The sequence below is a fragment of the Pituophis catenifer genome, unplaced genomic scaffold (genome assembly GCF_029215685.1).
Source record: "Pituophis catenifer annectens isolate HBS135680 unplaced genomic scaffold, rPitCat1.0.hap2 SCAF_11, whole genome shotgun sequence".
NCBI lineage: Eukaryota > Metazoa > Chordata > Lepidosauria > Squamata > Colubridae > Pituophis > Pituophis catenifer.
The window spans coordinates 26,975,859-27,003,269 of NW_027256891.1; the positions used below are offsets into that span (position 1 = coordinate 26,975,859).

Below are 27,411 nucleotides of genomic sequence, written 5' to 3' on the forward strand. Positions count from 1 at the left end.
ACTAACAACAACAACAAATCTAGATAATCTAGAACGTACAGTCATTGGTTGGGTTTTGACTTGGCCATCACTGTGGCTCGTAAATCGAATCAGCCTAGGGTGAAGATGGGGCTCAATCAACAAGCTGCAATTCAGAAAACTGTGGCTTGGCGCAGTGGGTGAATCCAGCCTAAGGAAAGAGCACAGTTACACCCAGTTGTAACTTCCAAGCAGCCTGAGACAGACGGTCCCGCTCATCGTCCTGAATCAATCTGCCAATGTCTCGTCCTAGTGGCTTCCACTGACTTTTGCACACAGGCAGACAAGCACACGGAGATGCGTGTGTGCTCACACTTACTTATCCGGGTAATTACTAATCCTCTTTGCAAGCAGCAAAGCCATTGATCACTCGAGACAGAAAAAAGAAATGGGAGTCATTATTCCTTATTATAAACCGGTCCTAAACCAGCCGTTCGCGGCCAAAATCCTGAGCATGCAAACAAAGGCCTGCATTTTGTCAGCGTCCAAGTATATTATTAAAAGGAGAAAAAAAGAAAGAAAAGAAAATCTGTAGGTTGCCAAGTAGGAAAAAAATCAACTCTCCATGAACAGAGACCAGAGAATTTGTGTAATTGGGGCCATTAAAAGGACAGTGATGTGCCTTAACTTTCCTTTGAGGTGCATCTATGGGCAAGGAAGCTTGGCTGACTCCGGGCCGGGTGCCTTGCTAGGAGGGGTGGGGGGTGGGGGGCTAAGTGCTGTCAAGCCCATGACCTCCCCCCTCCCCAAAGAAGAAAACCTTCATCTGGACTGCATTTTGGAGCACATGCCGAGCGTTCTTGGATTAATTTGAGCTCTCTGCCAAATGCATTCCTTGGGGAAGAGCAGATGTGGAAAAGTCAGAAGAGGCAGATGAAGGAGTGCAGACATGCAGGGGAGGGGCGGGGGGGCTCTGTACCACGCGGAGGAAACGCTACTGAGGTCGTTCTGGAATTCCCACACACTTGGGTGGCTTTTCCCAGTGTTGATGGAAAAGCCGGTTTGGAAGAGGAAAACTGGTGAGGTCCTTCAGTGACGGAGTTGGTCTCTCTCTCTCTCTCTCCCTCCCTCCCTCTCTCTCTTTCCCTCTCTCCCTCCCTCTTTCTCTCCTTCTTTCTCCCTCTCTCTTTCTCTCACGCCCTCTCTCCCTCTCTCCCTTCCTCCCTCCCTCTTTCTCAAACTCCGTCTCTCCCTCTCCCTCTTTCTCTCTCTTTCTCTCCCTTTCTCTCTCCCTTTCTCTATCCCTCCCTCACTCTCTCCCTCCCTCTTTCTCTCCCTCCCTCCCTCTCTCTCCCTCCCTCCCTCTCTCTCCCTCTCTCTCTCTCTCAAACTCCCTCTCTCTCTCCCTCTTTCTCTCTCCTTTTCTCTCTCCCTCCCTCTCACTCTCCCTCCCTTTCTCTCTCCCTCCCTCTCACTCTCTCCCTCCCTCTTTCTCTCCCTCCCTCCCTCCCTCTCTCTCTCTCTCTCCTGACTTTAGTGGGTATTGGTGACCTTTGGTGGGCATAGATCAATAAGCCTGCCTGGCTCTGAGCTGCCCAACAAGCTCCGTTTCCAAAAGGCAACCGAACTTCCTTGGTTTTTCTCCTTGAAAACGTTTCGCTTTTCATCCAAGAATTCAATTCTTCAGACCTCAAGAAGCTTCTTGGATGAGACGCGAAACGTTTTCAAGGAGGAAAAAAAGAACAAGGAAGTCCAGTTTTCTTTTGGACAAAACACCTCTGGGACAACCTTGACCTGCAGGCTTGAGAATCTCCACAGACATTCAACGAGCCGTGGTCGGATGTTGTGTGTCAATCCAGACAATTCGGGGACCAAGGTTTCTTTCCCCTTGATCTTCTCTGTGTCAAGAGGTCCACCACCTGAGGTCAAGATGGAAACACGTACTGGGCACATCCTCAGGAGAGGACAGTTGCTGAGGAAAGCAAGATGGCGGATGATGCCGTGAGATGATTCCCGTTTCTAAAGGGGCCCACCCCTGCTGAATGCGGCCCCTTCCTCGCTTGTCGTTCAGCCCCAAACAGCTGCCACTTCGGGGTGGGGACCTCCAGAGAGGGGTGTCAGCCTAGAACTGGCTGGAAGTTGGCAATTGCAACCTCCTGTCAGAGGTTCCAGTGGTGAATTTTACCTGCAGACCCGATTTTCACCATTTTGAAAAAGAGATTGGGCATCCATTTGTCCAGAATGGTAGAGAGTCTCCTGCCTGTTCAGGGGGTTGGACTAGAAGACCTCCAAAGTCCCTTCCAACTCTACTATTCTGTTCTGTTCAGGTTAGCAAGCTGCAGCTGTTGTTCTGGCTTCCACAATGTTTTTCCTTAAATGCAGGTCTGTTGCTGAGTGTCGAAATGTGGCCGTGTGACCAGTGGTGGGTTCAAATAATTTAATAACCGGTTCTCTGCCCTAATGACCAGTTGGGTAGGCGTGGCTCAGTCATGTGATCGTGTGGGCATGGCCAACTCAACGTCGATGGGCTCTTCGTCTTAGCTGTTACAATGTAATAAGGGTTAACCGGAGAGGCAGTTTCTGTAAGCAGGGCAATAAAGATTAGGCTAGAAATAACACCAGAATGTTTCCTTCCTGCCTTCCTTACAGGATTAGCCCTGTAAAGTGGAAAAAAACAAAAGGAGATTTCTTCCAACAACCGGTTCTCCAAACTGCTTAGAAAGTTAACAACCGTTTCTCCCGAATAGGTGCGAACTGGCTGAATCCCACCACTGCATGTGACCCACGGTGGTGAGGTGGCAGTCGTAACTTCGAATCTGGTCATGAGTCCCCGTTGCAGGATTTGTCTTAATGTCGAACAGTTGCTAAACGACTGCTCGTAAATCTGAGAACTCCCTAGCAAAAGAAACCAGATTCTTTGCGGTTTCCCCTTTGCTGATGAGGTTGAGCAGCTCCTGAGGATGAAACTGGGCATGTATTTGTGCCATGTTTTCAGGTTCTTGCCCATTCCCTGCCCCCTCCCCATTTTATGTGCCTTTTTTTTTCCCTTTCTCTCCTCTCAACCTCCTTCCTTTGATCTGGAGCCGGGTGAGGTGGATGAAAATTGATCTTGCCCGCCACTCAGAGAAGGAGATCAAAGCAGCACGCCTGTGTGCCCTGGCGTCCGCAGGATTTTAAAAGGGCATTTTCTCTGGCGGGGCGAGGAGGAGGAGGGCAGAGGCCTGCCAGCTCCCTGCGCTTGTCTCGCTGAGTGATGAGTGCTTGGAAACGCTTCAGAGAATGTCGTTGCCCCAGCCGCGTTCCTAAGATTATCCCCCCTCCACGAGCAGCTGTGGGTGGACCGGGGAAGGGCCCCGCCCTGCAAGCCTTCCTTTGCTGAGAGCACCCCCACCTTTGCAGGAGATTGCCCGCCCTGCCAAGGGCATCAAAGGAGGTTGCCTTCAGAAACGTGGGCAGGAGGACACATGGGAGATGGCAGTCACGCCAAGAAGCTGGGATGGGATTCCATCCACAGCAGGGGTGAAATCTACTTACCCTCCCTACCGGTTCGGAAGCGTGCGTGTGCTTTACACGCACACACAGACCTGTGCATGCACAGAAGGTAAAAAACACATTACTTCCTGGTTAAGATGAGGAAGTAACAACACCAGGGCGGGTGGGCAGAGCTTCATTCCGCCATCGCTATCGGATCGCCGAACCACACACCACCGATCGCTACTGGATCACACAATCCGGTCCAAACCGGGAGCATTTCACCCCTGATCCACGGTCGCTTCTGAGCTACCATTGAGCGCTCGACGTTGGGACCCAGAAATCTGTGATGGAGTATGGCTGCGTCTTCTTGCCCTAGAACAGTGTTTCTCAACCTTGGTAGCTTGAAGATGGGTGGACTTCAACTCCCAGAATCCCCCAGCCAGCAGCGCTGGCTGGGGGATTCTGGGAGTTGAAGTCCACCCATCTTCAAGCTTCCAAGGTTGAGAAACACTGCCCTAGAAGCTACACCAAGGAGGTAAGATGATCCTTATAACAGGAGGAAGGAATGTCTCTTTCTATAGATCTCCAAAGCTGCCCCTAATCTTTGGACCACACTGTCGCTTTCCCTGTGCGATGATGCCTGTCAACGTTCCTGGCAGCTGTCATCTCCTTGGCCATCGGATCTCGAAAGAGGACACGTGGCGCGTTCATGTGCCTCTGGGATGGAAGCCGTTGGGCTATGCTATGTATGCCGAGTTGATTTTGGCCCCTCTTGGAGACTCAGAAGACGAGACGAGAAAAGCTCTTGTGTGACGAGAGGAGAGCAAGATTGGCTTGTCATCTGCTTAGGTTCCAAAGCTGCCAACACCTTTTAGATCTTCTGCTGGGCCTGACCAGGACCAGTGCTTGGAATATTGAGAGCTAATATGGAGTCTGCTTGATTCATGAGAAGGAAACCACTTCCTAGGCCCCAAGAGTTGGGGAAGGATCATCGGTCACTGCGAGGTCAGGAATGCGGTTCTTGTGGGCATTGTGGTGCCAGCTGGGTTTCTCTCCTTCGCTCCCTTTGATGTTTGAATAAACATTGAACATGGGGGCTGCCCTGCGCCGAACGTAGCATCTCCTTGTTTGCAGCAACAATTTTTGGTTCCGGAAAAGTTCCCGCCAGGATGCAGACAAGAAACCAAGTCACTTCGAGGCAACATAGAGTTTAGTGATGGGCTACGTCCATCGGACAACCTTCTTTGAGCTTCTTCAATAGAATTCACAAACTATCTTAAATTATTCCCTCCCTTTCTCGGTGCTGCACGAAGCAGGGCCCACCATAGGCTAAAGCAAGGATCCCTGGAGAGTTGGTGTTTTACGTTGTGGGGCGGTGCACCTATGAACACCCTGAAGGATGGAGAAGATGGCTGGTTCTCTGGAGATCCCTTAGAACAGGGGTCTCCAACTTTGGCAACTTTAAGACTTGGGGACTTCAACTCCCAGAATTCCTCAGCGCTGGCTGAGGAATTCTGGGAGTTGAAGTCCCCAAGTCTTAAAGTTGCCAAGGTTGGAGACCCCTGCCTTAAAAAGTGCCTGACTCTCGTGTCCATAGCTGCAAAAAGGGCAGGTGACTAGGATCGACCCACCATCATGGAACCCAGGAACCTCCTCCTGATGATGCTGCCAGTTCCTTCTGTGGACCAGATTGGCCTTGTTGTTATCCACAAGTCGCCCCATCGAATTTCTTTTCTTTTTTTTTGTTGTCCTCTTGCTGGCTTTCTACTGAGAATCCTGTATCTCTGGTGGGCTTCCTCAGGCTCCAACTGGCCGGCTGCCTCCCCTCTCCTCTTCCTTCCCACCCCTCCTCCTCCCCCTGGTCTGCAGCCCCCCCCTCTCTTTCTCTCTTCCCCTCTTTGGGAGAAGAATGCCCGATCCCCTGCTGGGCTGCCCTTAAAATTTGCATTGTCCCGCCAAAGAAACTCCAAGTTTGCTCTGGCAGGCACAGAGGTGTGGAAGGGCTCTGCTTTCCTTTCGGAGGCCTGGCAGCCAAAACTTCATGAGAACTGGGAGCTCCGGCGGTCCCCACAGGAAGAGTGGGGTGGAAGAGGCTGAGGGAGCTAGACAGACGAGATTATTACGAGAGTTTCACGTGGGCGTGGATCAGGGGTGAAATCCAATTTTTTTTTTACTACCGGTCCTGTGGACGTGGTGTGGCTTGGTGGGCGTGGCAGGGGAAGGATACTGCAAAATCTCCATTTCCACCCCACTTCTGGGGGAAGGATATTGCAAAATCTCCATTCCCGATATCAGACCTCCGGACTTTTCGTCGGGCCCTGAAGACACACTTGTTCCATCTAGCTGGGCTGGCTCGATCCCATCCTCAGTTTTTTAATCGAATTCGGTTTTAATTGGGTTGTTTTAAATTCGGGCCAAAATTATTTAATTGTTTTTTAATTTTATATGCTATGTTTTATTCTGGCTGTACACCGCCCTGAGTCCTGCAGGAGAAGGGCGGTATAGAAATATAATAAAATAAAAATAAATAAATAATAATTCCTGCCCACTTCTGGGGGAAGGATATTGCAAAATCCCCATTCCCTCTTGACTCCTGGGGAAAGGATATTGCAAAATCCCCATTCCCTCCTGACTCCTGGGGGAAGGATATTGTAAAATCTCCATTCCCACGCCACTCCAGGGGAAGGATACTGTAAAATCCCCATTCCCACTCCAGGGGAAGGATACTGTAAAATCTCCATTCCCTCCTGATCAGCTGGGACTCGGGAGGCAGAGAATAGATGGGAGTGGGGCCAGTCAGAATTTTTACTACCGGTTCTCCGAACTACTCAAAATTTCCGCTACCGGTTCTCCAGAACTGGTCAGAACCTGCTGAAGCCCACCTGTGCCTCAGGTGCTCGATGGGCTGACTTCCATAGGGTGAGCGCAGCCATTCCCATTTGGGGAGCTGTTATGGTTCGACATGCTATCAATTGTGGCTTGAGTCAATGTGGCTGCTCTGAGCTATTTTGGCTTAAGACGGGTGGCCAGATGAATGTTCCCAGCAAATAAAATAAACCACGGCCCAAATCCAGTTCCAGACATTGTTGGTTTTCTTGAATTGAGAGCCCACCCTCAACTGATTATCCCCTCCCTCCCTCCCTCTTATCAAGGTTGCCAACTTATGCGAACACAACCGTTCGGACAAAGTCTTGTGTCCCACCTAACAGCGCAATCTGGATGGCTTGTCGTGAAGAACCACGATACGCACCGGCTCGGAATGGCCAAGAACACAATTACCGAGTTCACAACGGGAGTTTAAGAAGGGAACAACAATTCCTTTGTGAAATCTGGTAATAATTACAACACGCACAAATACCTTTGTTTTGAGAAAAAGGTGGGGGTTTTTTTTCCTCCCCTTTCTAAGGTTGGTTTAGGTGGGTTTTTATCCGATGGTGGTTGCATCTAAATTATTACTCTTTGCTGCATTACGGGGGGGGGGTGTTGGGGGTTTGTTTAGCCTTCTCCTAATTGGTTTCAGATGCTGTTTGACACCGGGAAAACGTTTCTTCTAAGTGGCTACCCTGGCAAAATAGGGAGGTGGGAGGGGAACGGAAACCGAAGGTTTAAAGCTGTTTGATTGATCCAGAAATCCACACCACGGTCCAGGAAAGTAGCTCAATCCCGCAAACTCCATTTGGTAGAGAGATTGGCTTAAAAACCCTTCAAATGCATTAATGGCTGAGAATAATTCCTGTTTTTTTGGCCCCAAAACCATCTTTGCAATTCTTCTGACCCTGGGAAAAAGCTTCCAGGATGGGGTTGAGGCCTATTTAGCCCCTAGAGTGACCAACAAAAAGGAAAATCTTATATAGGTAGTCCCTAATTTAGGCCTACCATCGAGCCCAAAATTTCTGTTGCTAAGTGAGATGGTTGTTAAGTGAGTTCCCCCCGTTGTTAAGCAAATCACTGCAGTTCTTAAATTAGTCACACGGTTGTTAAGTGAATTCAGTGACCCTCCCTTTACTTTGCTTGCAAAAGGGGGGGTGTCACATGATCTGGGGACATAGCAACGGTCATAAGTATGAGTCACTCGGCAAGCATCTGAATTTTGACCAGGTGACCACAGGGAACGCTGCAACAGTCATAAGTGTGAGTCGTAAGTCACTTTTTCAGTGCTGTTATAACTCCGAACGGCCACTAAACGAGGCCTACCTGTACATTATCCCAACCTATACACCTGTATTGGGCCTCATTGCTCATATTCTTCGTCATGCGGTCAAACGTGCTGCAGCTCACAAAAATACACCCTGGTCGTGAAACACCGATGTTCTGCAAACATTCGGATGTTTGTTTGCTCGACCCCCAAGAACCACAATTTGGAACATAATGTCCGGAAAGCCACTCTTCCCCCAGCCCCTTTTCCTCCCCCCACCCCCCACCAGTGTAGCAAGAACAGCCAAGAAACTGATGGATGGCCAGCGAAAGAGTTAAAACGCCTAGTGCTGCCAAAAACTTTGCCATCCCATCTCCTTCTCCCAAATGAAATCCAACTCGAGGATTCGGAGGAGGCAGTGAAATGGACGTCCTGTTTTTTTTCCCCCCTTGCAAATCTCTTCTCAGGAGGGCTTTGCAAAAGTGGGGAGGGGGAGAAAGAATGCAAGATGGAGGGCAGGGAGGATGAAGGATGGCTAATAGAAACTAACCTCACTCAGCCTCTCCCTTCAGCTTAGGAAGGAATGTGGCCACAGAAGGGGGACAGTTCCCAAGGATTATTTAACCCACTGGCACATTTCTGGGTGGGTGGGTTACGGAGCTCATGAGGTGGGCCAGGCTAATCATTACTGCCATGTTTGAAAAGATTTGCAAGAAGACTCCAAATCTCTTTTGCAGCCAGAGACTCCCAGGAAACTTGGGGGGGTTGGGGGTGGGGGGAATGAGAAGGTTGGCGGAGAAAAATCACTTTTGGGGAGTGATTAAATGGTTTGGTGGGGGGGGGGTCACATCAGCAAAACCAGAGGGGAGATACTCATCCAGGGTGCTGGGCGGGTCGGTTGGGGGGTCTCTCTGTTCAGAATAAGAACTTGGGGATGGGAGTGGGCTTCCCCAGGGGATGACAAGAAGGAAATGAACCCCCTTCCCTCCCCAGGCAGATCCAATTTTAAGGGGGGGGAATCCACTTCAATTAAAAACTGCATTTCCTGCCAACTGGAAGAAGGGAGAAATGGACCAGGAGCTGGTCTAGCCAGGGAGGCTTTTGCTCCCTGAAGCTCTAATAGCTGCCTGGAAGTTGAAATTCAACAGGTCGAGAGAGGTGCTCACTTGGGGGAAGTTGAGGCCAAGGAGGTGAATAAGAATTGGGGTGGGAGTGGGGGCAGTTGGAAGCTGTGACTTTGGCAGTGGGGTTTTTTTGAGGGGGGGGGGTTTCTTTTACAATTTGCCACGGCCAACTCCTTACAGGACAAGAGTTAAACCAGGGGTGAAATCCAGCAGGTTCTGACAGGTTCTGGAGAACAGGTAGCGGAGATTTTGAGTAGTTCAGAGAACCGGTAGCGGAAACTTTGGGTAGTTTGGAGAACTTGTAGCAGAGATTTTGAGTAGTTCGGAGAACTGGCAAATACCACCACTGGCTGGCACCAGAGTGGGGTGGGAATGGAGATTTTGCAGTATCCTTCTCCTGCCACGCCCCCAGAACCGGTAGTAAAAAAGAAATTTGGATTTCACACCACCGAGTTAAACTAATATCAAAGAAACGGTGGGAACAGAATCCCTCAAGGAAGAACGCAAAACAGGCTGAGAGGGAAAACGGCAAAAAGGAGAAGAATCGTTTACAGTATTTCAACAGAAGTGTTAAAATCGTCCCAAGGACGGACGGACGGACGCGTTAGCCGTTGGCGACTGGTCCCATTCCCTTCGGGCAATCTCCGGGCTCCTTGGCTCGGGACACGCGTCTTGAATCGGGAGCCGCTTCCCATTCCCACGACTCTTCTCTTCGGTTCCTCCCTTTCTCCCCTCCGGCGGCTGCCTCCACTCCGTGGGCGGGCGGGTGGAAGGAAGGCGCCTCCGCAGGTGGGCGCGTTCACACGACACGCGTTCCCCGCTTGGGTCCCAGAGGCGGGGTCCTGCGGGAGGCCTAAGAGGGGGGGGAGGCGGGGGCGCCGGGCCGGCCCTTCCCTCCTTCCTTCCCTGCTGGCTGGTTGGCGCGCCGGGAGGCGGGGAAGGAGGCGTCTCGCCCCCGCCTTCGCCCGGCCCTCCGCCGCTGCCTGCCTCGCCTCCTCCTCGCTCGCCTCCCCGGGCGCCGCTCCAGCCTCGCCGCCCAACTTCTCGCCGGACGCCGCCGCCACCGGGAAAGCGCCGCCAGTCCTCGCCGGGGCGGCCGCGGCGGGGGGAGCCTCGCTTTGCCCAGCCGGCTCCGCTGAGCCCCTCGCCGGCATGCCGGCCCCCGCCCGACGGACGCCCCTCCGGCCGCTCCCGCTGCTCCTGCTCGCCCTGCTGCTGCTGCTGCTGCCGGCGGCGGCGGCCGAGGAGGCGCGCGGGCGAAGTTGCTCCGAAGTGAAGCGGCTCTACGTGGCCCGCGGCTTCAGCCACAGCGAGGCGCCCAGCCACGAGATCAACGGTGGGCTCCGCCGCGGGGAAAGGGGGACGCTCGGCCGGGCTGGGACCCTCCCCTCCCTCCCCTCCCCTCCCCTGGCCTGCAGCTGGGCGGGGGGCTCGGCGGGGAAGCCCCCCCCTTGCAAGAGCCGGTCCAGCGGGGGAGGGCGGGGGGTTTCCCTGGGACTGCGACCCCTCCCCAACCCTAAGGCACGCAGCATCCCGGGCCTTCCCACGTGCCGGGAAGCCGGAGCGCTGCAACGACTGCCTGTTGCACGGGGTGTGGGGAGGAGGGGGCGGCGGGGTGGGTGAGTGGGTGGGGGGAGGAAAGAGCCCCGCTGCGGCTTTGCAAAAAAAAGTGGGTCGGGGGAGGTCGGGGCAGCTCCCGGCTGGGCAGGCGCGGGAGGGTCCCTTCCTCCTTGCCCCTTTTGGGGGAAAAGTGGGGAGGGGGCGGCGCGGCGCACCGATCTGGCCAGCAAACGCCCCCCCCTCCCTTTTTTTTTTTTTGTTTTGCAAGCGGCTCCACTCCGGGCAGCCAAGCGAACCACGCAGGAATTTGCTGATGGAATTTGCAACCATGGATGCCTCTTTCCTAAGCCCCCTCCCCACCCGCGCCCGCCATGTGGCTGCACCCCCCCCCTCCTCGCCTCGCCCCGGGGTGGAGTTTCTGGCCGGCTCGGAGCTCGGGATTGGTGTGGGTGGAAAAGAACCCGGGAGGAATCTCGCTTTCTCTTTCTTTCTTTCTTTCTTTCTTTCTTTCTTTCTTTCTTTCTTTCTCGGGTGTTTTTCTTTTTGTGTGTGTGCTTCTTTTAAGTGAGGAAAGGCGAAGCGCGTGGGAAGCATCGTCTGCCCCCCCCAGGGAAGGGAGGGGGAGGGGAGACGCTCCAGGTTGGCAGTTGCTTGGGGGTCTGGCCGAGATGCCCAGGGGCGCCTCCCCCAAGGATTGCAAGGGAGACAAGGCGATGCATCTGTGTCGTGGGGGAGGGGTTCTGCCCACTTGGGGGGCTGGCAGCCCATTTAGCCTTGGCTTCCAGCAGCCCTGGGCATTTTTTTGGCAAGGGTGGGGGAGGGTGATGGGGGGAGGGATGAAAGTTGAGCCCAGGGGTCTCCATCCCGGGGCAACTTGAAAACTTTTGGAATGCTTTTAACCTTGGCAACTTTGAAGACGGGTGGACGGACTTCAACTCCCAGAATCCCCCAGCCAGCATGGAATTGTGGGAGTCGAAGCCCCCCTGTCTTGCCAAGTTGCCAAAGTTAAAGCACTCTGCCTTAGAGCGGGGGTAGGGGTGGGGGGTATCTCCAAATCTGGCCCCTTTTTAAAGACTTGGGCACTTCAAAACTGCCAGAATTCTTCAGCCACAATGGGGATTCTGGGAGTTGAAGTCCACAAGTCTTCGCAAAGTTTCCCCAGGTTGGACACTCCTGATTTAGCTCCCCCCACCCCCCACCCGCTCTCCCTTCTCTCCGTTTTGGTTGGCTGCCTTGAAAAGCGCACCTGTGGAGCTCGCACACCGGTTGGCATTTCCACCTGGCGCGTTAGGATCAATAGAGGCTTTGAGGCCCATTCAGCCCAGGGTGGGGCCGGCTTGGAAAGTGCCCGGCGTCCCCTCTGGGCGAAGAGAATGGTGCCCATTGAAGGCTGTGTTTGCTTCCCAAGTTTGGCCGGAGAACTTTTTCCCTTTCGGCAAATGAGATTGTTTGTCCTTTGAGAAGTCATCCGTCCAACCTCGGGGCCGGCCAAACGTTGCGGCTGCTCTGTGCCAGCTAAGGAGGTGCCAACGACATCCTTTCCAAACAGACCCTGCCTTTTGGCAGGGATCCCACTCCCCATTTTGGAGGGTGGGGGAAGGGAGGGCTGAGATTGGAAGTCTGGAAGAAACACTTGGACTGCATCGCCACCTGGGCTGCGTTACCCCCAGGGCTCTGGGCACTAAGTGAGACGTGCCCGTCACGATGTTCCCTGCAAAGAGGCCCCCTTGCCCCTGAGGTCATCCTAAGCACCCTGGCCCATCTCCCACCTGCATGGATTTGCTGTCGGGCCTAGTGTGGCCCATGAAAATAGTTTTCTCGCTTAGCGCATGGCAGAAAGGTGTGTTCCGTCACTGATGAGGATTAAAAGAAACCATGGCTTAGCAGAACGTCTGAATGCAGTATCTGGGACTGTTCACCATGTTTGGCCTTGCAAGCTTCAGAAGGGAGGAGGTTCCAGGCCATAGTTTTGGGCTGGAGGGGGTCTCCTTCGCTGCATTATTGATGGTCTTTGATGAAGAGAGAAGGTCCCTCTATTTGGGGGGGGGGGCTGCAGACCCACCCACCTGCAAAATAAACCAGTTTTTGGATTATCCTCCTCCCAGCCTGGAGTTCCCTTCCCAGCGAGTCTCGAGTCGTTATTCTGCTTGTCCTTTGCAAAGACATTTTTATTTTCCCTTTTAGCTGCCTAATAACATCTTAACTTTTTATGCTGCCGTAGCATTTTATCGCTGGCTGTATATATTTCTGCCGCTTTGAAGGCAGAGGTGCTGGAGGGGTATTGGAGCCCCTGGCTTTTCATCTAAAACATTTTTTTTTTTAATTTTGCAATTGTAAGTTGTTTGTTTGGTTTGTTTGTTTGTTTGTTTTTCTTTCTAAAGCATCCCTGGCATCCTGCACAGCTTGGGAAGGTGGCACAGGGCCTTTTTCAAAAGAAAGGAATAAGAATCTGATTTTGCAAACGCTCTGAACTTTCCAAATCCTAAAATTCTGGGTGAATGTTATCTCCTGGGGAGGATGTCTAGGGCTTAGGGTGAGTGAGCCTCATGGAGCTTTGACTGGTCCTTCCAGTTCCACCACTCTCATCTGTCTCGTTTGACTCCATGATCCTCTGTGTGTAGGTTGTGTCTGTGTGTAGTTGTGTCTTCATTCTCCCGGAATAGGGGATTCTTAGAAACTCAGAGTGATGTCTCTTCTCCAGCTTGGCAAGATATTGTTGGGGTGTGCCCACTGGCATCTGGTCTGGGTATTTTGGGTCTTGTAGTCCAGTCTGGCTGCAAGGCCCACCAGGTATTCTGGTCTGGGTATTCTGGGTTTTGTAATCCAGGCAGGCTAGGATCAGCCAAACCTCTGCTGGCAGGGGAGGGGGCCAACCAAACCTGGGTTTGCCTGTCGATAATTTGAGTGGTGGGCTAGTTCTTATCCAAGCTCATAATCGAGAGAGGCACTTTTGTGCTTTTTCCTTTTTTTTGTGACGTGGAGTTTTCCTGGCATGCAAAATCGCCCTCCTCCTCGTATTTAAAACGTTGGAGAGGCTCTCCCGCTTCCCAGAAAACCTCTGTCTCTCCCCCCCCTCCCCGACTTGTTTGTCTCCCCCTCCTCCCCTCGGCCAAGCCTGAGCTTGGCTGCTTTATTTTCTGCCTTGAATGGCTAACCGGCCTGCATTCTCCCAGGGAACAAAAGGATTTTCAGCCGGGCCCTTTGAGAGACCACCAAGGACCTGCACCCGAGCCGTGCCATTTCACACCACTTTCAACAATAACAAAAATGCATGACTGAGTGAGTCAAAAATGTGAAGGGTCCCAGCCATTCATTCGGGGCGTCAAGATGCTGCGGGGGCAGCCGGGACAGACGTCCCTCCCTTCCCCCCCCTCCCCTCCCCTCCCCAAGGAGAAAGGGTTCTGCGCTTTGAGAAAGAAAGAAGAGAGCAGAAAATTCAATACTTTTCCAGGTAGGGATTATCCCTCTCTTCTTTCCGAGACAAAAATCCACAGGGCTGCTGGACTCCGACAAAATTGTGGGGTGGCTCAGCAGTGTTTTGCATTCGGCCTGCAAACAGATAGCAGCAGATGGGACTCCAGAGTCAGTAATGCTGGGCCAGATGGGTTATGATGCGGCTTTTGAGACTTGTGTCCAGCACGGTGTGGATGATTGTGCCTGGGTAAACTTCACCAACTCTGGGGGTTTAAAGGCCGTTTCTGAACCTTAGCAAACTTTTAAGAGGTGTGGACTTTGACTCCCAGAATCCCCCCCCAGCCAGCATCTTTGAAGCCCACATCCTCTCGAAGTTGCGTTGAGGTTGAGGAGCTGTTGGAAGGGGTGGGCAGCTTAAACCCTGTGGCCTTCAAATATGGGCTGTTGAATCTGAGTTGATTGACTTGGGATGTTGGTTTACTTAGGATCCAGGGTAGGTTGTGTTTAGTTTACAAACCTGGAACAAGGGGTGAACCCAGGCAGTTCCTGGGTTCCTCAGAACCTGGAACTCTGGCTGCAAATTGGCTGCTGTGATGATGATCTCAGATGTTGGTGCAGGAGAATTTTCAAGAAGTTCACCCCATCTTCAGCATCTTTTCATGGGTTCTGCAAGTGTTTCCATGTCTTGGCCAGAGTTTCTAGATCCTTGGTTCCTGCTCCTTTCAACTCTTTGATTCCTTCCTTCCTTCCATCCATCCATCCATCCATCCGACATCATTACTTTGAAGTTTCCAGGTAGGGAAGACATCTGTCAACTCAACTTGTGTGGTCCTCCATCAGTTGATGGATGGTCCTCCCTGGTTTTTGATTGTTGGCTTCTCCTCTGGTCCTGTAGAATTGGGATAAATCTTTGCCCCTTTCACCTACAGTGGCAGTGTGTGCCAACCTTCCTTGTTTACCTCCTATTCTCACCGGTGTTTCAGGGGTGCTTGGCAGCTGTGGATGGCAGCCAGTCAAAGATTTCAGAATATTTCCTGGAAGGAAATGAAACCAATGCAGAAGAATGTCGTGGCTGACCAATCGAGGCTTAATCTGAATGCTTCTGATTCCTGATCCTTCTAAATCAGGGTTTGCATTTTTGTGATCACTGGGTAACACTTGGCTACCAGCTGGGGATAATCTTCCCGGAGGAGAAGCCATCTGGACATTTAAAGCTTGCCCAGATTTTGGGTGCATCATCCCTTCTCCTAAAAACAGGGCTCTCTAAACTTGCCAACTTTTAAGACTTGTGGACTTCAGCTCCCAGAATTGATTTCTGCTTGACTCTTTGTCTGGTGTTAATCCCTGCTTCTCCGGGTGTTGACTGCTGTAGAGGGTATCTTCTAATTGCCTTCAAGAGCCAACCCCACACTCCCTGGCACTGATGATGTTACCTAGTTTGGTCTGCAAGCAATCAGCCAAGTTCAGAGAGCACCAAAGATTCCAGAGTTCAACCCTGAGCACCAGACTTTCTCTTCTACTCAGAAGGAAGTAGATAAGAGTGATTTGGATGTAGCATGAATGGGAAAAGGCACCTGGTTACACCAGGAGCTGGATTTGGGTAACCGGTTCTTGTAGCATGGTGGACCCCGGGAGAATCAGGGCCAAATCCAGTCTTCTTGGATTTGAGACTGATCCTGAATTCTTGGCTAGGCCTGGTTGGAGGACCTCTTCTGGGGGTTGTGTCTGGACCTCTCCAGCATTGGTTTGGATCAGCTGCAGCCCAGTAAGGGGGTGGGGGGTGGGGGACATTGGCCTTTACCGGTGGAGCTTGGTGTGCACGTGGGTGGATTCATTGCCTTGGCAGCCGTTTCCCAGAAGGTCCCCTTGGCCGTGCCAGAATAAACATTACTGCATTCCTTGTCATTTATAGTCAAATTATGATCGCTATTGTTTCGGAGGGCCTCAATTATCAGGTGTTTCCTCCCCAGTGCAATCTTGCCTTGCCCTGCAGACATGTCTTGTTCAAGTCGTGAGGTCAGCTGGAGAACCAGGGGAGAGAGGGAAGAGCATAGGGCCGAGTCTGTATCGTCGTCGTTCTTTTGTGTGTGTGTGTATGTGTGTGTATTTTCTGCTTTGCCACCTCTTGAATACAAGGCGGGTCTCCTCTTTGGCTCCTCCCTTCCCAGGTGCAAAATTCCACTTTAATGCATGCCAGGTGCAGATCACCAGGTAGGACTTGATTTTGACCTTATCTGAAAAGTGGTGTGTTTTTTGTTTTTTCTTCTCTTGACATCTTGATAAGAATATGTGCTTGGAAAGCTAAGGGTGACTTTAGAGGAAAGTCTTTGAAGGCAATAAAAAATCCCCTGGTTCAAATCCCTCTGGAAGGGCACTCATTCTAGGCTGGGGTTTTCCAAATTTGGCCCCTTTAAGGCTTGTGGACTTCCAGAATTCCCATGCTGGCTGAAGAATTTTGGCAGTCGAAGTGCCCAAGTCTTTAAAAGTGGCTGGATTTGGAGACAAGGCAGAATGCTTTGAGTTTGGTGACTTTAAGACAGGTGGACTTCAACTCCCACAATTCCACGCTGGCTGGGGGATTCTGGGAGTTGAAGTTCACCCATCTTAAAAGTTGCTGGTTACAGCCAAAAAACCCCAACAACAACCCCCACCCCATTGGGGAAAGTAAGTCGGTTCCCACTACGACCACCCAATTCACTTCGCTCTGTGACTTGCTTAGCAGCCGTATGACTTCCTTTACAACCTGCGCAAAAATGGGGGCAAAATCAGGCATGGTCACGCAGTGACTTGATTTGGGACCCACATTCTGGTCCCAATGGTGGTTGTAGGTCGAGGATTCCTCTTGTCCCTCCTTCGCCTTGAAGATGGCATCCGTCTCGAGAGCAAAGCCCCCCTTGCATTGTTAAAAGGGTTGAAAACTCCCTCGCGATGGGGGGAAAAAAATGCATTTGCACAAAACCCTGAAGTTGATGCATCAGGCTGCTTCTCTTAAGCGGTCACTTTGCAGCTTTTAAAATCATGAGGGCTACGACGGAAGAGAAAGTGGAGGGATTTGAAAATTCAGAGCCAAGCTATTTTTTTTTCCTCCTGCCCGCCAAATTTCTCTGTTGCTGCCCAAATGCAGGAACACACACACACAAAAAAAAATGTGGGTATCTGCTGGGAAACAAATCCCACACACCCACAAGGGTCTTTTGTTCTCTCCAGTGTGTGTGTGTGTGTGTGTGTGTTTTAATATCATGGTACGATGCTTCCTTTGGTGCTTGTTAGTGGCACGATGAAAAAAAAATGTGGTTAATTACAGTGCAGGACGACGACAGAGAGACCGAGTTTTGGGAACGGGGTGGGGTTGGCACGGGTGCCAAGGTTTCCACCTGAGCCTGGTGGCTCCCATCGTTAGGCCTCTTCTTCTCACTGGTGAAGCCAACCTAGCTAAGCGTTTTACTCTTTGAAAAGCAGGTTTCCAAGTCTGGTTGTTTTGGGCTTGGCATTCTGGCATGTTGCAAAAAAAAAAATTAAAAATTAAAAAATGCTGCGCTGGGGAGAAAATTGCACGGAGCTGAATCTTTTTCCTCAACATACCAAGATAATTTTTAGTATTTATCCAGAGGAGCATTCAAATCCATGTCCTCCTTGGATATCAGATAAAGCCCACTCTGTTTTGCCCAGGGGTGGGCAAATTGTTTTTGGTTGAACTGGGTGGTTGTGTTGCATTTGACTTCATCAGCTGTGAAAAGGGAGTGCCTCTCATTTGTGGTTCGCTGCAGCGAATGTGATGAAATTCTCCCTAGTTTTAAATCTGGGCAACTCCGAGCATTGCCAAGAGCGCCCGTCTCTTCGTGGAAGCGCTGAGTTGTGGTTCTTGTGGCACTTCCTGGAATGACCGAACTAAAGGGACTCCTGGGTTTCTTGTAGATCCGGTAAAGGAAAATCCCAGAAGGCGAATTTTTGCTTCCTTACTCGATTTCCCGCGAGGCTGGAGTAGTAGAAGCCAAATAGGTTGCTTCTTGGGAGAATCCATACACTATGCGACTTCAAGAGCTCAGGTCGTCTTCAACGTACGACACAAAGGGGACCAGAATTTCCGTTGCTAAGCAGGGCGATTTGTTAAACGAGTCCCGCCTGATTCTTAAAGTATCTTTGCTACGGTTGTTGAGCAAATCCATATTCTCCTGTTGGCTTTGCATGTCACAAGCTGGCTGGGAAGGCCACCAGGGATGATCACGTGGCTACTCAGATACTACAACTGTCCTAAATGCATGCCAGTTTCCAAGCACTCGAGTTTCGATCACATGACCGAGGTGATCCAGGGTCATAAGTGTGAGGATCAGTCATGAAAACTTTTTCGTTCCACTGTAACTTTGAATGGTCGTTAAGCAAACTTGTAAGTCAAGGATGTCTTGTAACAGACTCTGGGATTGCCGAGGACTCTCTTTGTGTCTTGTTCAATCAGCAGACTTGCGTTGCAGGCAATTAAATATATATATATATATATATATATATATATATATATATATATATGTGTGTGTGTGTGTGTGTGTGTGTGTGTGTGTGTGTGTGTGTGTGTGTAGGTCTTTGGTTATTCGGGTCTTCTCCCACGTAAAATTGGAAGTGTCTTGGCGACGTTTCGACGAAGTCTCATTCGTCATCTTCAGGCTGGTGTTCTCGGCTTCGTGCTTCGTGCCTCCTGGAAGCACGAAGCCGAGAACACCAGCCTGAAGATGACGAATGAGACTTCGTCGAAACGTCGCCAAGACACTTCCAATTTTACGTGGGAGAAGACCCGAATAACCAAAGACCTACATACAGACAATTAAATAATTAAATATATATATATATATATTTCCTGGGTGTACGATGTTGAAAGTGTGTGCAGGCAGATTTCAGACACCTGTTACTTGCCGTGGGCTAAACTTTGATCTTTGCTTTTCTGATAGAGTTAATGAGTTGGGGCCTGCCGAAGTATTTACACAGAGCTGCAGCAATGGTTAACAACAAAAAAACATTTGTCAGACTCCTTTTTCTGCTGCAGAGCAAGGCTTGTTTGATTAAAACAGATGCCTTGGCATTCCCCTCTCCTTTTAGAGCTTATTTTGGTATTTCGTTGGGCAGGAACACAAGCCAAAGCAAATAGTTGTGACCAGAAAAATAACATTCTACCTGTTTTTTTGTTTTCCTTGGGACTCCACTGGGAAGACTCCTTCGCAAGGCCCAGCCAACCCCGTTGAAGAGTTGATACTCCCTAGTCTTAACTGTGGGGAACATTGAGAGTAGAAGGTGGCTTGTAAATTTTCCACATCGGGTTGGGAGGGAGGAAAAAAAAAAGAAGTTTTGAATGAGAAGATGCCAGAAAGGAAGGTAACGTTGCCTTTATCCCATCAGTCGGTGAATTGGTCAGTTTTGATGCTTGTTACCTGTGGGTTAAGAGAGACAAACCCAAGACCATGTTATGAAGACCTGAGGGCCACGTGCTGGTAAATGCAACATCTAAGTCTTCAGAATGCTAAGCTTTGTAGGGGAAGGGATGACCTTCTCCTGGTGGACTGTGGTGGTCTTAACAGTTACCCAATGAAAAAGTAGTTGAAGATCTCCAGAATTATGGAGTTGGAAGAGGCCACCACAAGGAACATCTAGTCCAGTGTTTCTCAACCTTGGCCACCTGAAGATGCGTGGACTTCAACTCCCAGAATCCCCCAGCCAGCAGAGCTGGCTGGGGAATTCTGGGTGTTGAAGTCTACGCATCTTCAGGTGACCAAGGTTGAGAAACAGTGATCTAATCCAACCTTCTTCAAGGTGCTGAACAAACAATTCAACCATCCTTGAGAGGTGGCTATTCTTAAAAACTTCCAGAAGTGGAAAACCCCAACTTCCATTGGTAGATGGTTCCACTCTTGTGCAGATTTGACTTAACGTCCAAGTGGAGTCTAGGTAGCTACAGCTTGTAACCAACCTGCTCCTTGTTTCTCCGGCAGTAGAAACTACCTGGTGAGGATCTTCCCTCTGACACCCTTGTACATACCTGAACACTTAATGTGTGAATCCCTGTTTAAACAAAAGGTAGTTTCTGTTTCTTCATGGATTTCTCCCCGTTTTTATGACCTCAGATCCATGAGGTCTGTTTGGTTTTTTCCCCCCATTACTCTTAAGCTCTCTTTGTTAGCTGGACTTGCTTTTAAGAAGACGTGTGAAGAATTCTATTCCATATATCTTTCTTTTAGGACATTGACTGTTTAGGACCGTGATGGTGAACCTATGGCGCGCATGCCACAAGTGGCACATAGAGCCCTCTCTGTGGGCACGTCAGCTGTTGCCCCAGCCCAGCTCCATCACACATGTACTCATGCCTCCTGCTGGCCAGCTAGTCTTCAGGTCTCTGCCATGCATGTGTGAGGTGCATGCAGGGGACACATGCACAGGGGCAGGTGCATATATGTGTGGTGTGCAGGTTGGTGCAGGACGCTTTCCAGGCCCAAAACGGGGCATGGGGGGCGGGGCGCATGTGCGGGGGATGCACGCACATGCGTGGGGGTGGGGCACATGTGCGGGGATGCTTGCATTGCCTTTTGGGCATGCACATGTGCATTTACACGTGTGCGCATGCCCTTTGGGCACTCGCCACCAAAAAGGTTAACCATCCATGGTTTAGGAGATCTGTAAAAGGTTGTTAGGTTGAAGGCAGTTCTTTGGCAGCTTCAACTATCAACTCAGCCATGCTGGTTTATCTGCACCTTAAGTACCTGGGATGTCAGCCTTTGATCGAGAGGTTAATTAAAAGAGTTCTCTTCAATTGTTCTGGGGGGCTGATAATGAACTGGGCCGGGGTTTTCCTTCAAATATTCTTACCGCAAGTGGCTACAGAAATGTCAGGCCACAGAAGCTACCGTAAAAGAACCAATTCAATCAACTGACTTGTTAATTCAGGTTTGTTTTAACTGCCTGATAACAAATGACGGGGTGGGTGGGGGAAAGGGCAGGGTGGAGAATGTAGGATTGTTAAGAGATCAAAGGAGAAGAGATTAAAAAGTAAGAATCGCGTGTGTTTGGGATCTACCAAGACCCCTGTTCTAATCTCCTGGTGGGCCGCTCAACTGAACCCAATCCACGGGATTGTTGGGTAGATCGGAATGAAGGAAGAACTATGCATGCTTCCTTGGAATATATATATATATAAAAGCATCTTCCAAAGGTGATTTTTTTTAATTTTTAGAATTTGATGAATTACTTGAGGAATTAGTTCATTGGGCAGGTTTGCACAGTGCATTCAGCCATAAAGTACCCAACCAGTTGGGTTTGTCCAGCGAATCATTGGTGATTAAAACCAACCAAAAGTACCAAGTTGTGTGAATGCAGCTAAGTAGGTCAGGGATTGACTTGGTAGAGCAGAGGTCTTCAAACTTGGCAGCTTTAAGACTCGTGGAGGTCTCCTTGAGAGTAAGGTTTGGGGCTAATTGGCCACTTCCTTAGCCTATTTAAGGAAGGAGGACGACTGAGGCAATTTGCAGGGAACAACTTCGTTCACTCTCCTTCGCGTCTTGATCTTAGTTTCCTGCAAATTGCTTCTGGGCTTTCTGCCAACCCTAGTAAGATTACGATTATTTATTCTTTGGATTCTTGTAGGCTGTTAAGAAAGCTAATTAACAGCCTTTGTTTGAAAAAGACTGATTTAATTTAGTAAACTTAAGGTTTGTACAGACTTTGTGCGTGCTGCGTTCTTTGGGGTCCGTAGCTGGGGCAGAACATCACGTGAATCTTGGGATGCTGTAACCATAGTAAGTGCATGCCGAGTGTCCAAATTTGGATCACGCGACCAGGGGGAATTATCCAACAGTTGTGAGTGCAAGGATCGCTGTAACTCCCCAGCGGTCACTAAATGAATGGTTGTTAATCAAAGACTAGCTGTACTTCATTACCCTGAGCCTTGGTTTAAAGCTGGTTTTGTTGAAGGAGGTTGGTTGTGTCTGTGCCACACACCAAGCTATAAACAGGCGCTGCAAACCATCCCAGACGGATCCACATAATTCATTAATCTGGAATTATTTAAAAAAACCACACGGATGCTTATGAACCAGGCCATTCTATGGGCAGCAAGATATCGGTGTGGCTTACGAAAATTAAGTTACACTTTGCTTTCTTGGCGTGCTTGGACAAGTGGTTTATTTGTAGGTCTCTCTTGTTTTAATTCTTTCCTCCTCTTGGCTGCGAACAAAAGGAAGGCCAGAGTCTCCATTTGCTAAGGAATCTCCAGGTGCAATGCCATTTAAATGTTAATTAGGCTGATTTTTATTTTATTTATTTTATGGTCAAACAAATGGGCTAATGCCCCTTGATCGAAGTGCATTGCTTGTTTTCAGGGCCTCAGGAGAAAGCTTGAAGTTTCTCTGGGGGAAGGTGAAGCGTAACCATTTTTTCCTTGTCATAGCTAATAAAGTTTGCTTAGGTCTTAATTTTTCTACCTCACTTCACAAAGTAATTGAAACTTCCCTTTTGCCTTCCCTTCCAATCCCCTTTCCCCCCACCCGCCTCCCCAATGCCGGAAAAAATCCATGATTTGGTCAGTGAATAAATGGAATTTCAGCAAAAAAAGGTAGCGACAAATTCATGTGGCCAATTTCTCTGAGTTAGACAGGTATTAACCAATTGGGTAGATGGTCCCTCAAGAGGCAAAGACCCTAAAACACACATGAAAAAGGTTAAAACGTATTTTTACGGGAAGGAAAGCAAATAAAACATTTTAGGAGAATTGTTATGCTTCTAAAGGTAAAATAATTCTAGGTGATATTTTTGCTAGTTCTGGAGGACGTCTGCCAATCTTCCTTGTTTTTTCAAATGCTAAAATAGCACGTGGATTTTGGGCTATATTAAATGTGCTCTCGTGGTTGGAAGGAGGCCATCAGAAATTAATTCTATATATAATAATGCACATATAATTACATATATATGAATGAAAGGGGAGAGATTCATTGGCTCTTAGACTGATGGCTCATGGATAACTTGCGCTGAGGATTTACGTTGGAGATTTTTACTCTTTGTAAGATGGATCCTAAGCTATTTTTGTCTCTCCTTGAGAGATGGTATGGATGGAAAAGGAGATGCAAGCTTTATAAGGAAAATATTAGAACTATTTTAAATGGTCAGATACGTAAGGGAATTATCTTGGAAGGAATGAGTGCAATCAACTGTCCATTCTTGCTATGCTTGAAGAAGAAGAAGCAGCCTTGAGGAGGAAGGATTAATTTGGTTCCTGCAAAGTTGACCCCATGGTCCAAAACCACAAAAAATGAAACAGAACTGTTTGTGCTTGTGAGTTCTCTCATGCATGGAAGTGGCAATGGAGAAGACACCAGGAATGGGGTGAGATCAGATCAGAACTAGAGCATAACCAGGCTCTCAATAAAATGTTTGCTGGTGTTAATCCAGTTGACATAAACAGCCAAGACAGAGGGGAGCAGGAAAAAGATGCATAAATATACACCCATCCATCCTGAATTATTTCAGGCAACCTGGAATGAAACCGATGCAAAAGAGGGCAGTGAGATGGGCAGAAGATTGGAAATGGTCCTTCAGGAGAGGTATTGAAGCAGGCGTTTCTCAACTTCGGCAACTTTAAACGCATGGACTTCAACTCCCAGGTTCCTGGGAGGTCAAAACACATCTTAAAAGTTGTCAAGATTGAGAAATGACTGCATTGAAAAAACTTGAGATGGTTGACTTGATAGCACTGGGCATCATGCAGAAGAACCTTTTGTTATTGGTCATTCCTGAATCCAGGATGGCAAAGAGTCACCAGAAGTTCTGGAAAAGCAGCTCCTCAATCTACGTTGAGAACTTCCTAGCAGTAAGAGAAGTTCAGCAGCCAACCGGTGACTGGCTACATCTCTTGGTTGATGGTGATTGAGCAATGCTTCGTAGGAGATAATTCAGGCAGATTTTCCTCCCTAACCGCCTTCAGCCTGTGATCTTTGTTGGAGAATGACCTTTGCTGTAGAACCTGACCTGGAGGATGGCTGGCTATCATTAGACACAGCAAAGCAATAAAACGGTGGAAATCTCCCGTGCTTTTATTAAGACTGCACTTAATAACAGTAAATGCACACGCTAAGCTTTTTCACTCTGTGTGGGCTAAGAACTTGTTTTCTTCTCGCTGGAAAGAGGCAGAGGCAGAAGACTTAAAAATGCACATGGGGACGCTTTCTCCAGACCACCAGAGGTGAGCCTCACCCAGGACACGAGGTTTTATCTCTTCTTGAGTAATATCTAGACTTGGCTAGAACTTTGAGCTAAAAGATTGAGCAAGATAGCAAAGCAGCGAACTCCCAAATATTCCGAGCGGGGATATATCCTTAAGCAGTAGACGTCGACGGGGTTGTGTCACAACGTAGGTGCAACATCAGACAACCAGTAAATGATGCAAACAACAGCAAGATAGGAGGAAAATCTTGTGTGTTTGCAACAGGAGAGAAACTGATAAACAGATAGGAGAAGGAGACAGAGAGGTGAGAATGTATGTCAGCAGCTGGGTGAGAAATTGGAACAGCGGATTTCTCATAATCTGGATTCACAGGCCAGAGGGATGCGGTGGGAGATGATGGTATCTCCAAGTGAATGGTTGGTGACCATTCCGTGGGTTTATGAATGAGACCAGTCCAAAATCAAAGGAGATCCTGATACTAAAGGTGGAGTTAAGATGGACAGATGTCAACTAGGGTTGCTTTCATTTGGATTCCTTTACTTTTCAGGAGGTCCTCCTTGATAGTGGATGATTCCAAGAAACCTTCTGGTTTGTGAAGAATCAACGCCACTAAGCTGGTATTTTTGAGTGCATTTTATAGTTGAGGAATGTGGAGACCCAAAACCAGCAGTGAAATCCAAATTTTTTTACTACTGGTTCTGTGGGTATGGCTTGGTGCGCATGGTGTGGCTTGGTGGGCGTGGCAAGGGAAGGATACTGCAATATCTCCATTCCCACCCCACTCCAGGGAAAGGATACTGCAAAATCCCCGTTCCCTCCCCACTCCTGGGGGAAGGATATTGCAAAATCTCCATTCCCACCCCACTCGAGCCAGCCAGAAATGGTATTTGCCAGTTCTCCAAATTGCTCAAAATTTCTGCTACTGGTTCTCCGAACTGCTCAAAATTTCCGCTACCGGTTCTCCAGAACCTGCTGGATTTCACCCCTGCCCAAAACTATGAGTTGAGCTCAACCACAGACCCAAGTTTCATTGCGTTCAGTATCTGATTTGATTGAAGAAGCAGCATGAGAAGAGGCAGCTTATTAAGAAGGGGTCTTCTGTATACAGTGGGCTTTCTGCAGAATAAATAAGCATGCCAGTTGCCTTATTAAAATGGGCTTCTGGGCACTTCCGCTTGGGTAGGAGGGGACACCTTGGCTTCATGGGTTTGTTGCGTTCTTAATTTGTGATGCTTCTTTGTTGTCGTTCAGCTTGAAACATTTGAACTTTCCTCATTTCAGTAATGATCTGCTCATACCGGTTGGGGTTGACTGAGGAGGGGAGGGGTGGGGGGGCGATTCCCCAATTGGGAGGCACAGTCAGGAACCAGAGGTTAGAAGGCTACAGGCAAAGGAAGGTCACGACCTCCTTTCTCCAGCCAAGAAGATGGCCGTAATGAGAGGTGATTTTTCTCTCTTGAAAAAGGGCAGTTGTTTGCATGAAGGAATGTGGATTCAAAGGGAAACATGCCGAGCTCACGAGGATTAAGCCTAATTATTTGCCCCGCTTCTCCGAGAAGGAACAGGATGTAAGTTTCTGATAGGAAATGGTGCTGGAGCAAAGGGGGTGGGGGGAGAAAACCAGAATGGGTCCCCTCCCTCCGAATTAGGCATGGAATGTGGAATTCAAGAAGGCCATTGAAGGTCCCACTCACTTCTAATCATCCTTATTAGAAAGCTCCTAATCTCTCTGGCTTGGGAACTTGCAAGTGATATTGGCAGTTGGCTTAGATTAATTAATGACCAAAAAACCCCCCCACCCCCATAATGGACGTTTGTGGAACCGGGGGGTGGGTGGGTGGGCTTTGTTTAACACAGGGCACCATTTTTAAGAGAATTGCTTTTGCAAGCGCCATTCCGCTCACCGCTCTTAGGAGAAATTCCTTTCGGAGGCTCCCACAAACACTTGAGTGACGGACCTAAGCAAGGCGGGGTGGGGACTGGGAAAGGTGATTTTAGGCCTATTGCAAGGGAGGGTTTTGGAAATGCAGAGGTGTGGGAGGGCGGGGGAGGTTGATTTTGATTAAATCCTGAATGTTGGGAAGGGGGAGATGCAACGTGTATGAATGGAGCAGCCATAAATCCTTTGAGAAGGAAATTAGGTGGATGGCAGGGGTGAAAAGCTACCGGTTCGTACCGGTTCAGATTTGGTGAACTGGTAGCGGCGACAGTGCGAAGCTTTGCCCGGACGTCGTTACTTCCTGGTTTTAACCCTCTGCGCATGTGCAGAGGGTCCAAAATCGCATGTGACACGTGCAGGTGGAGCACGCACTTCCAAAACGGTAGGGAAGATAAGTAGATTTCACCCCTGGTGGATGGGAACTGTGTCTTTTAAGGGTCCCAGTCTCTAGTGCCGTATTTCTCAACCGTAACCACTTGAAGATGGGTGGGCCAACTTCCAGCTACATTTAGGTAGGTAGAGAAAAGCATATGGGGACAGCAAAGGAATCCTTCCCTGCTGTTACCTTGATTGCAGCCAGCAATGAAAATTTATTCCCCTGGATTACTTCTGCATGGAGTCACGCACCTGAGATGCCATAAATTTTTGCCTCGATTCACGTGTGTATTTCCAACCTGCAGTTGGCCTTTGAGCGATCTACAGAATACAGGACAACGCAGAACAAAGTTGGAAGGGACCTTGGAGGTCTTCTAGTCCCAACACCTGGCTCAGCCAGGAGATCCCATACCTTTCTGGACTGTCCAGGCTCTTCTTAGAAGCCTCCAGTGATGGAGCATCCACAACTTCTGGAGGCCAGCTGTTCCACTGGTTAATTGTTCTCATTGTCATGAAATTTCTCTTCAGTTCTAGGTTGGTTCTGTCCTTCATTGGTTTCCATCCTTTGCTTTTCATTCAGATGCTTCGGACAGCAAGCTGATTCTGCAAGCATCGTGTGAACCTGGCCCATTGAGCTAATTGGGTGTATTACCCGAAAACGGATTAATTCAGAGATCAGATTGAGGCCCTTCTGCAAACAAGTCTTGCATAGGATTTAGGAAAGTGGCAAATTTTACAATTAAGTTTCGAAAGAGGCTTCTTTATCCAGTCGACTTATCTAGATTTTAGCTAAGCCTGTAGCTTTAAGATTAGTTTTTCATGATTTATAGAAGATTAGAGTTTCTTGCTGGCCTTTCATCAGATAGGTTTCACGTTTTATCTTGATTTATTAATTAGTTCTATTCTTCTCCTCTCTTTTTCGGTTTCATTGTTGAAACCTAATGATTATTCTGCTTTGCGCCCTATTATGACCTATGATTACAGCCATAAATCTCAATGGACTTTTGTTTCACGCAAGGAGAAAAGTTTGCAAGTTATTTATAGGCAGTTGTGTTTGGGAGGCAGGACTTCTGGGGTTGTAAAAGTAGGATTTGGAAAGAGAAACGGAAGTGGGACTATGTAAAGAGGCAGACTTCTTTCTCTCATTTCTTTCTTTTGTTTCCAGAACAGAATTAAGTTTTCTTAATGTAACTTTTGGCTCTTAAGTGCGCACGGCATAAATCTCTCTGCTGTTTTTTCCCGT

The 27,411-nt window shown here is 49.1% G+C and overlaps 1 protein-coding gene across 1 annotated transcript in view; it reads left to right on the forward strand.

The window, feature by feature from the left end:
* Window positions 1–9,716: 9,716 nt before the first annotated feature.
* The window catches only part of GPC4 (glypican 4), a 42,205-nt gene continuing 24,510 nt past the window's right edge, over window positions 9,717–27,411 (forward strand). The window contains exon 1 of the mRNA XM_070951890.1: window positions 9,717–10,027. Coding sequence (XP_070807991.1) covers window positions 9,844–10,027 — 184 coding nt within the window. The 5' untranslated portion in view covers window positions 9,717–9,843. The remainder of the gene's footprint in view (window positions 10,028–27,411) is intronic.